Source organism: Salmo salar, chromosome ssa24 (assembly GCF_905237065.1).
Source record: "Salmo salar chromosome ssa24, Ssal_v3.1, whole genome shotgun sequence".
NCBI lineage: Eukaryota > Metazoa > Chordata > Actinopteri > Salmoniformes > Salmonidae > Salmo > Salmo salar.
Genome location: NC_059465.1, coordinates 48,135,774 through 48,147,569, shown reverse-complemented (window position 1 = coordinate 48,147,569; position 11,796 = coordinate 48,135,774). Strand labels below are relative to the sequence as shown.

The 11,796-nt window shown below is 46.3% G+C and overlaps 1 protein-coding gene across 1 annotated transcript in view; it reads right to left on the bottom strand.

Annotated features, from left to right (window-relative positions):
- Nucleotides 1-9,828: 9,828 nt before the first annotated feature.
- LOC106585996 (threonine--tRNA ligase 1, cytoplasmic) overlaps nucleotides 9,829-11,796 on the bottom strand; it is a 69,153-nt gene continuing 67,185 nt past the window's right edge. The window contains exon 18 of the mRNA XM_045706835.1: nucleotides 9,829-10,548. Within this exon, the coding sequence (XP_045562791.1) occupies nucleotides 10,400-10,548 (149 nt within the window). The 3' untranslated portion in view covers nucleotides 9,829-10,399. The remainder of the gene's footprint in view (nucleotides 10,549-11,796) is intronic.

Genomic DNA, 11,796 nt, shown 5'->3' with positions numbered 1-11,796 from the left:
CACACCCAGTTCTGTTATAACACACACCCAGTTCTGTTATAACACACCCAGTTCTGTTATAACACACCCAGTTCTGTTATAACACACACCCAGTTCTGTTATAACACACCCAGTTCTGTTATAACACACCCAGTTATGTTATAACACACACCCAGTTCTGTTATAACACCCACCCAGTTCTGTTATAACACCCACCCAGTTCTGTTATAACACACACCCAGTTCTGTTATAACACCCACCCAGTTCTGTTATAACACACACCCAGTTCTGTTATAACACACACCCAGTTCTGTTATAACACACACCCAGTTCTGTTATAACACACCCAGTTCTGTTATAACACACCCAGTTATGTTATAACACACACCCAGTTCTGTTATAACACCCACCCAGTTCTGTTATAACACACACCCAGTTCTGTTGTTATAACACACACCCAGTTCTGTTGTTATAACACACACCCAGTTCTGTTGTTATAACACACACCCAGTTCTGTTGTTATAACACACACCCAGTTCTGTTATAACACACACCCAGTTCTGTTATAACACACCCAGTTCTGTTATAACACCCACCCAGTTCTGTTATAACACACACCCAGTTCTGTTATAACACACACCCAGTTCTGCTATAACACCCACCCAGTTCTGTTATAACACACCCAGTTCTCTTATAACACACACCCAGTTCTGTTGTTATAACACACACCCAGTTCTGTTATAACACACCCAGTCCTGTTATAACACACACCCAGTTCTGTTATAACACACCCAGTCCTGTTATAACACACACCCAGTTCTGTTATAACACCCACCCAGTTCTGTTATAACACCCACCCAGTTATGTTATAACACACCCAGTTCTGTTATAACACACACCCAGTTCTGTTATAACACACCCAGTTCTGTTATAACACACACCCAGTTCTGTTATAACACCCACCCAGTTCTGTTATAACACACACCCAGTTCTGTTATAACACCCACCCAGTTCTGTTATAACACACACCCAGCTCTGTTATAACACACCCAGTTCTGTTATAATACACACCCAGTTCTGTTATAACACACCCAGTTCTGTTATAACACACACCCAGTTCTGTTATAACACACACCCAGTTCTGTTATAACACACACCCAGTTCTGTTATAACACACACCCAGTTCTGTTATAACACACACCCAGTTCTGTTATAACACACACCCAGTTCTGTTATAACACACACCCAGTTCTGTTATTATAACACACACCCAGTTCTGTTATAACACACACCCAGCTCTGTTATAACACACCCAGTTCTGTTATAACACACACCCAGTTCTGTTATAACACACACCCATTTCTGTTATAACACACACCCAGTTCTGTTATAACACACACCCAGCTCTGTTATAACACACCCAGTTCTGTTATAACACACCCAGTTCTGTTATAACACACACCCAGTTCTGTTATAACACACCCAGTTCTGTTATAACACACACCCAGTTCTGTTATAACACACACCCAGCTCTGTTATAACACACCCAGTTCTGTTATAACACACACCCAGTTCTGTTATAACACACACCCATTTCTGTTATAACACACACCCAGTTCTGTTATAACACACACCCAGCTCTGTTATAACACACCCAGTTCTGTTATAACACACCCAGTTCTGTTATAACACACACCCAGTTCTGTTATAACACACACCCAGTTCTGTTATAATACACACCCAGTTCTGTTATAACACACACCCAGTTCTGTTATAACACATACCCAGTTCTGTTATTATAACACACACCCAGTTCTGTTATAACACACACCCAGTTCTGTTATAACACACACCCAGTTCTGTTATAATACACACCCAGTTCTGTTATAACACACACCCAGTTCTGTTATAACACACACCCAGTTCTGTTATAATACACACCCAGTTCTGTTATAACACACACCCAGTTCTGTTATAACACATACCCAGTTCTGTTGTTATAACACACACCCAGTTCTGTTATAACACACCCAGTTCTGTTATAACACACACCCAGTTCTGTTATAACACATACCCAGTTCTGTTGTTATAACACACACCCAGCTCTGTTATTATAACACACACCCAGTTCTGTTATAACACACACCCAGTTCTGTTATAACACACACCCAGTTCTGTTATAACACACACCCAGCTCTGTTATAACACACCCAGTTCTGTTATAACACACCCAGTTCTGTTATAACACACACCCAGTTCTGTTATAACACACCCAGTTCTGTTGTTATAACACCCACCCAGCTCTGTTATTATAACACACACCCAGTTCTGTTATAACACCCACCCAGTTATGTTATAACACACCCAGTTCTGTTATAACACACACCCAGTTCTGTTATAACACACACCCAGTTCTGTTATAACACACACCCAGCTCTGTTATAACACACCCCCAGCTCTGTTATAACACACCCAGTTCTGTTATAACACACCCAGTTCTGTTATAACACACACCCAGTTCTGTTATAACACCCACCCAGTTCTGTTATAACACCCACCCAGTTCTGTTATAACACACACCCAGTTCTGTTATAACACACACCCAGTTCTGTTATAACACACCCAGTTCTGTTATAACACCCACCCAGTTCTGTTATAACACACACCCAGTTCTGTTATAACACACACCCAGTTCTGTTATAACACACCCAGTTCTGTTGTTATAATACGTTTTTTCCCAGATTAAGGCAAAAGGAGCACATGTAAGCGCTAGGTTCTCCATGCTAAAGGAGGATGGATGCTCCCAGCTCCTCTTTCTTTGGTTTGGAAAGACAGAGCGGTAAAGCCAAGGGTATGCATTGTCTACGGCTATCGGATGGGCGGGTGGCTTCTGTGGTGGGGGAGATGCGAGAGCGGACTGTGGAGTTTTATATTGAGTTGTATAGGGCAGAACTGTGTGATCCTATGTGTGCTCAGGTCTTATTATCAGGACTCCCTAAGCTCTCTCTGGCACAGAGGGATGAAATGGACATTCCTCTGTTGTTCCATGAACTGGCAGAGGCCGTAACCCAGATGTCCCCTGGCCGTCCACCGGTGGTCGATGGACTCCCAGGGGAGTTTTATCAGAACTTCTGGGGAATAATTGGACTGGACTTATTTTGCGTGTTGCGTGAGCGCGTCGGGGTAGGGGAGAGTTGCCGATGAGCTTGGCAGCTCTGACTCTCCTGCCCAATAAAGGGGACTTGTGTTTACTGAAGAACTGGAGGCCTGTGGCATCGCTCTGCTGCGGAATACAGGATATTTGCCTCATTAACAGACTGATGTCCCATCTGGACTCTATAGTACACAAGGACCAGACATTTTGTTTACCGGGACGATCAATCACGGACAACTTGTTCTTACTCAGGGACATGTTGGACTTGTCGAGAGGTTCTAATGTGAACTTTGGACTGGTCTCTTTAGACCAAGAGAAGGCTTTTGATAGAGTGGACTATGAGTATATGTTTAATGTGATGTTTGGGTTTGGGGAAAGGTTTGTGGCCTGTGTGAAGATGTTATATGCTGGGGTGTCATGTATGGTTAAGGTGGGAGGGGGGCTCAGTAGGCCAGTCTGGGTGAGACGGGGAATTAGACAAGGATGCCCTCTATCGGGGCAGTTATATACACTAGCCATTGAACCTTTTCTGGGCCTTTTACGCAGGAGACTGCAGGGAGTGTGCGGACAGGTATGGGGTGTGTTGACATAGCAGTGTCGGCGTATGCAGATGATGTTTCTGTGATGGTTAGGGATGGGCAGGATATGCAGGCACTAGAGACCAGTCTGAAGGTGTACGAGGGAGCTTCGTCAGCTAAGGTGAACTGGGGCAAGAGCAAAGCTCTGTTATGTGGGGCATGGAGGGATAGGGCCCACCCCTCTTCTTCTAGGAGGTTTGCAATGGGGTTGTGAAGGGCTTAACATTTTGGAGGTGTACCTGGGCTCGAAGAGGTGGGTCAGGAAGAACTGGGAGGGGCTTTCACAGGCAGTGGTGTCAAGACTGGACAGGTGGAGGCGGCTCCTGTCCCAAGTGTCATAATCAACAAACTGGCGGCATCCTCCCTGTGGCATAAACTGGTTGTCCTCAACCCCCCCGCCGGGCGGCTCGCAGACCTGGGACATCACTGGCTGAGGGCGGCAGTGTTGTATATGTCTGTCCACGAAATAGGACAGGGCCTGGTGGAACTAGAGAGCAGGGTGGCTGCATTCCGACTAACGGCGGCAGAAAGACTGCTGTGCCATACTGTTGTCGGCAGGAAGGGGCCCAGCAGGAGAGAGCCCAGCAGGAAGGAACCAGCATGATCGCTGCTGAGGAGAGCTGGTGGATTAGGGTTGGACCGGTGACTGTTCCTCATGAGGCTGGACAGTCTGAATTCAGCAGGTCTTTCTGATTTTTATTCTGCGGTGCTGAGGGCCTGGCAGCTGCTAAGGCCCACACGAGAAGGGGGTGTGGGAGGAGCCTATCTTCCACAACCCAGCCATCCTTTTGAGATCGGTTCAGTCGGCCACCCTGCAGAGGCGACTGATGACAACGGGTTTACTAAGGCTGGTTGACCTGCGGCTGCTGGGGGAGGAGGGGTGGAAAACCCTGGAAGTCCTGGCACAACAAACAGGACCAGAGAGATTTCTGGGGGAGGTCCAGGAGGCACAGTCTGAGCCGGTAAGGGGGGTGTTTGAGCGGCCAAAGAGGGAGGGGGCACCAATGTTTCTACTACTGCAGGTGATGGCGTGGCTATAATACGGTCAGCGCAACAACCCTAGGTGTGACTGGATTATCTGGTGTGACTGGATTATCTGGTGTGACTGGATTATCTGGTGTGACTGGATTATCTGGTGTGACTGGATTATCTGGTGTGACTGGGTTGTAAAGTGTGACTGGATTATCTGGTGTGACTGGATTATCTGGTGTGACTGGGTTATCTGGTGTGACTGGATTATCTGGTGTGACTGGATTATCTGGTGTGACTGGGTTATCTGGTGTGACTGGATTATCTGGTGTGACTGGGTTGTCTGGTGTGCGCTTGCATGTGTATGTGTGTTTGTTCGTGTGAGTACCTACCTGCCTGCATTCATGTGTGTGTTTGTGTGTGACAGATGTCATCTCACGATCAAATGCCGACCGTATTACCTATATTACCTACACTGGACTTTCTGCAAACTGGAAACCACATATCCTGAGGCCGCTTTAAAAGTGTATATATAATGTTACCTTTATTTAACTAGGCAAGTCAGTTAAGAACAAATTCGTATTTACAATGATGGCCTACCCCGGCCAAACCCGTACGATGCTGGGCCAATTATGTGCCGCCCTATGGGACTCCCAATCACGGCCGGATGTGATACAGCCTGGATTCGAACCAGGGACTGTATTTACGGTAGGTGGGGACTTGAACAAAGGAAATATGAGGAAAATGCTACCGAAGTTCAATCAACACATTATCTGTAGTCAACACACGCTTCAAAAACTCTCACCCGTTGTTACTCCCTTCCGGGATGGCTATGAGGCCCTCCCCCTCCCTAACTCTAACCCCCCAACCTCCTCCCTCCCTCCTCCCTCTAACCCCCCAACCTCCCTCCCTCCCTAACTCTAACCCCCCAACCTCCCTCCCTCCCTCCCTCCCTAACTCTAACCCCCCAACCTCCCTCCCTCGCTAACTCTAACCCCCAACCTCCCTAACCTCCCTCCCTCCCTCCCTCCTCCCTCTAACCCCCCAACCTCCCTCCCTAACTCTAACCCCCCAACCTCCCTCCCTCCTCCCTCTAACCCCCCAACCTCCCTCCCTAACTCTAACCCCCCAACCTCCCTCCCTCCCTCCCTAACCTACCTCCCTTCCCTCCCTAACTCTAACCCCCAACCTCCCTCCCTCCCTCCCCCCAACCTCCCTCCCTTCCCTCCCTAACTCTAACCCCCAACCTCCCTCCCTCCCTCCCCCCAACCTCCCTCCCTAACTCTAACCCCCCAACCTCCCTCCCTCCCTCCCTAACTCTAACCCCCCAACCTCCCTCCCTCCCTCCCTCCCTAACCTCCCTAACTCTAACCCCCCTAACCCCCTCCCTCCCTAACCTCCCTAACTCTAACCCCCAACCTCCCTCCCTAACCCCCCTCCCTCCCTAACCTCCCTAACTCTAACCCCCTAACCCCCCTCCCTCCCTAACTCTAACCCCCCAACCTCCCTCCCTTCCCTCCCTAACTCTAACCCCCCAACCTCCCTCCCTCCCTCCCCCCTCCCTCCCTAACTCTAACCCCCCAACCTCCCTCCCTCCCTCCCTCCCCCTCCCTCCCCCCTCCCTCCCTAACTCTAACCCCCCAACCTCCCTCCCTTCCCTCCCTAACTCTAACCCCCCCAACCTCCCTCCCTCCCTCCCTAACTCTAACCCCCCAACCTCCCTCCCTCCCTCCCCAACCTCCCTCCCTCCCTCCCTAACCCCCTCCCTCCCTAACCCCCCTCCCTCCCTAACTCTAACCCCCCAACCTCCCTCCCTCCCTCCCCCCTCCCTCCCTAACTCTAACCCCCCAACCTCCCTCCCTTCCCTCCCTAACTCTAACCCCCCCAACCTCCCTCCCTCCCTCCCCCCTCCCTCCCTAACTCTAACCCCCCAACCTCCCTCCCTCCCTCCCTCCCCAACCTCCCTCCCTCCCTCCCTCCCTCCCTAACCCCCTCCCTCCCTAACCTCCCTAACTCTAACCCCCCTCCCTCCCTCCCTAGCCCCTAGCTGATATTTCTTAGCGGGAACATTGCTCATGAAGGAAGTTGTGTTGCCCGTTACACACCAGTTTCAAGTCCTGTGGCCCGCACATTTAATTTATGTTTTAGGAAGGCCTATAGTTTAATCTATAGGCTCCTTGTCTGAGAAGATAGCAACATGTCGCTCTACCTTACCTGACAAGCACATGGAAGTCTATTGGGTTGAGGGAGATGTTATGAGTCTCCACCAGGAAGGGTGACGCTTCGATCACACCGACGGCGTCATGGCATTTCTGTACACCAGAATTACATTCATTTCCAATGAAACGCTGCGTTTGACCTTGCAGCAGTGCGTCGCAGTGCGTTCTGTGTGGTGCAGATGTTGGATTTATCAAACCGTATGAGTCAAACTGTATGAGCAGACGGCTTGATAGAAATGGTAGCAGAAGGTGAATGCTGAACTTTTGTTGCAGACGTTTCCAGATGACGCTGTCAGCGTGTTGGAAGCAGTAGAAGCTCTCACCTTTCTGGATCAGCGTTCCTCTGAGGCTCTGCCAAGCACTGCATGCATCAAATAACTACATTTAAGAAACATTTAATACCAATAAATTATACTACAGACCTGCTAAACTACTCACAGCATAAAAAACGAACAGAAAAAAAATATGGTTTAGAAGATGGTCCAGTTGTTCATGAAGCAAACATTGGATGACTTGGTGAAGGTCGAGACAAGCTGTCTGCTTCCTTCCTCCATCCGTGGTGCTTGTTCAACACAGCATTAGGAGAGGCCTGTGGACATCAACAGTCATGAACACCAACATCTTCCTAATTGAGAACTTTGACATATTGGCACAATATGAAACCTGATGGGCGACAGAATCACCACCCGTAACCTCAATAAAGTCTAAAGATGTTTTCATTCAAGCATGTTGCCATGATGTGTAGAAGCTGTTATTGACAAAAGGGAATATTAATCATGAATATTTAAAAAACGGTGTTCCATGTACAATAGATTAAGGAATATTCATTAGAAAAGGGGTGGTGGATGGTAGTCATGGATAATGATGGATGGTAGTCATGGATAATGATGGATGGTAGTCATGGATAATGGATGGTAGTCATGGATAATGATGGACGGTAGCCATGGATAATGATGGACGGTAGCCATGGATAATGATGGATGGTAGTCATGGATAATGATGGATGGTAGCCATGGATAATGATGGACGGTTGCCATGGATAATGGATGGTAGTCATGGATAATGATGGACGGTAGCCATGGATAATGATGGACGGTAGTCATGGATAATGATGGATGGTAGCCATGGATAATGATGGATGGTAGTCATGGATAATGATGGATGGTAGTCATGGATAATGGATGGTAGTCATGGATAATGATGGATGGTAGTCATGGATAATGATGGACGGTAGCCATGGATAATGATGGATGGTAGTCATGGATAATGGATGGTAGTCATGGATAATGGACGGTAGCCATGGATAATGATGGATGGTAGCCATGGATAATGATGGATGGTAGCCATGGATAATGATGGACGGTAGCCATGGATAATGATGGACGGTAGCCATGGATAATGATGGACGGTAGTCATGGATAATGATGGATGGGAGTCATGGATAATGATGGACGGTAGTCATGGATAATGATGGATGGTAGCCATGGATAATGATGGACGGTAGCCATGGATAATGATGGACGGTAGCCATGGATAATGATGGACGGTAGCCATGGATAATGATGGACGGTAGTCATGGATAATGATGGATGGGAGTCATGGATAATGATGGACGGTAGTCATGGATAATGATGGACGGTAGCCATGGATAATAGTCATGGATAATGATGGATGGTAGCCATGGATAATGATGGATGGTAGTCATGGATAATGGATGGTAGTCATGGATAATGATGGATGGGAGTCATGGATAATGATGGATGGTAGCCATGGATCATGATGGATGGTAGTCATGGATAATGATGGATGGTAGTGAATAATTTAGATTGAAATATAGTCCACTCCGGACCAGCTAAATGTTCACATTAGCAACATAGGGATATACAACCCCAACACAACACTCACCGTTGTTCCAAATGCATTACTATTGTCTCACGTTAATCAGAAGAGCCCTGATCAACAGCAGGGGTCTGGGACAAGGTAGAACGCGCGGTGAAATCAGGCCAGGTGTCCAAAGCTGCAGTCGGATTGGCTCAGCTCCTCCGGGAGGGGAGGCACAGAGAGAAAAGGCGGGTCTTCCCTGTGGCTCAGTTGGTAGAGCATGGTGTGCGCAATGCCAGGGTTGTGGGTTCGATTCCCACGGGGGGCCAGTACAAAACAAAAAAAATGAAATGTATGTAAGTCGCTCTGGATAAGAGCGTCTGCCAAATGACTAAAATGTAAATGTAGTGTCAGGTCCCACCAGTCAATATAATTTGCTTCATTATGATGTAAAAGTAAAGACTGATCCTAGATCAGCACTCCTACTCTAAGACGCTTTGCGAATACGGGTCCGGATAAGACAAGCTTGTCACTAGCCCACCGGCACGTAAGCTATTGCAGAATAATTACTGGGGACTGAGACAGGGGTTGGGAGACACTATGGCCTAGTCCAATGTCACCCCTGGACAGAGCCAGCCAGGAAGTAGTTTACAGTACAAATAGATTAAAACAAGGTTTGGATGTAACACCGATACAGATGATGTGCATGAGGTAAAAGTAATACAGATAACTAGCTCTATCCATGCTTGACTTAAAAATATCTGATGTTCTAGCTAGCTAGTTGATGCTCTAGCTAGCTAGTTGATGTTCTAGCTAGCTCACCCAAAGCAGGCATTTCTCCTCCTCGCTGCTCTGCAGGACTACATGATCATGATGTTGTGGCTGTAACATTTAATGTACACTAGAACTAGCTAGCTATATCAGATAGACATTTTCAGGAAAAGCAGCTCATTGGTTCGACATTGACATCTAGCCATCAACACAGGGCTTCTACTAATAGGGTTCTGCACAGCTTCCATTTCCTTTATCAATAAACCAACCAAACTTTACAAGAGTGGTGCTATTTTGGACAGGGCCGGTGATAGGACAATGGATAACAAAACCAAACTAATGTAAGAAATATTTTATTTTTTACGTTTTCAAAATTGCATTACATATTTACAATTCTTTGATGTCATGAAAACGGTTGTTCCTACAGTTGACAGCAGTGAACTCCACTTGTTACAGTAATGTAAAACTTACGGTCACTTTCTGGTTTCCCTTTGTAATGTAAACCAATGAGGAGAAAGAGGCAAAGTGGTATAAATCAATTTAAAGTAGAGGTCATCCCTTGTAACAGTTCTACAAGCAGATCATCAACAGTATCATGAGTTTCACAGATTACAAGAGAGGACATTGGAGGTTCCATTGAAAGAATCGTGATTGCTTTATAATGTTTTATCAAAACGTTAAACGAATTAGAATGCGATTTCAAAAAGCCCCCCCCCAAAAAAACCTGTTTATTAAGAAATGCGGACAGAGATGCGTAGTCAAGTTAAGTAAAAGACAGGCCGAGCGAGTGAGTTGCCTCTAAGGACTCGGGAGTTCTGCACTTTCGGTTTGACTCAAAGTTGAACCAGTGAAAAAAGTTGAAATCCTCGATGAGATGCGGTTCACTGAACAGGACCGTCCGAGTGGTATCAGAATTCCTCCTCTGCGTTGCGGCTGCGTGAGGCCTTCAGCTGTTGGAGACGCTTCATACACTCATGGACGCAGCGCTCGCCGTGCACCTTGTTGTCACGCGTGCGCACGTTCACCGTCTCACTGGTCTTCTCCTTCTCTCCCACAACTGGACAGAAAAGAAAGAGAATTTCGTTATCATTTAAAATGTCTTGACTGTTTAGTGATAAACAAAACTGTAAATTGCTTCTCTGTTACGCTTTCAAGTATGGATCTCTGAGATGACCAGTCGATTCCAGCTGTCTATTTAACACATCTGTAGTTTTCTGATCATATTGAAACTCCCTGCTGCATGTTGCTCTGGTTGTCGTCGTCTAATAACATGTGAAAATATATTAAATAGACGCTCAAAAACCTATAGAATGAGATTTAATGGTCAGCTTAACATTTTTTTTTTATGTTGTTCAAGGCTCAAACTCCCATGATTCCATTTGGAAAAACCACTCCCACTATCATCGACCGAAGGTGCAGCTCCGGCAGCCATTGTGCACTTTCTAAACAGCCTAAATTAAACTAAATCTAAACATTTTCACGTCGAATTACTTTTAAACATTCATACATTTTATTAGTTCCAATAGGCCTCCAGTGTTGTTGGATGGCTGCTTGGACAGTTGAGGCTGTATTTGCCAGTTATCGTTGAACACACCATTTCAGATGCAGCAGGTTTAGCTAGCTAGCATTGCTAACGTCACGTTAGCACCAAAGAGAGGCTGAGAGACTACGATTCCGTAATGATTTGCCTGTAAATTTCATAATAAATGTGTTCTTCTAACAGGCCGACGTGTAGTTAGACAGTCGCTAAGATGTAACTCCGCTGTTATTGTTGCAAACACATTTCAGATCTAGCAGTCGGGCTAGCTAGCTTGTTAACTAGTTAGTTAGCAGCTACATACAAATCATTTGAGTGTATTGCAGTTGATTGGTGACAATGACATGAACATAACTTGTTTGGAATGTGGTTTAAAACCTCAAGGAGCCGCCCCTTTTTGCCCTAAAATGACATACCCAAATCTAACTGCCTGTAACTCAGGCCCTGAAGCAAGGATATGCATATTCTTGATACCATTTGAAAGGAAACATATTTTACCACTGTGGAAATGTGAAAGAAATGTAGGAGAACACAATAGATCTGGTAAAAGATAATACAAAGATCCAACCGTTTGGTATTGTTTTTGTACCATCATCTTTCAAATGCAAGAGAAAAGGCTATAACGTATTATTCAAGCACAGCTGCAATTTAGATGTTGGCCACTAGAGGGCAGCAGTGTACATTCAACGTTTTAGACTGATCCAATGAACCACTGCATTTCTGTTCAAAAAGTATCAAGACTGCCCAAATGTACCTAATTGGTTTATT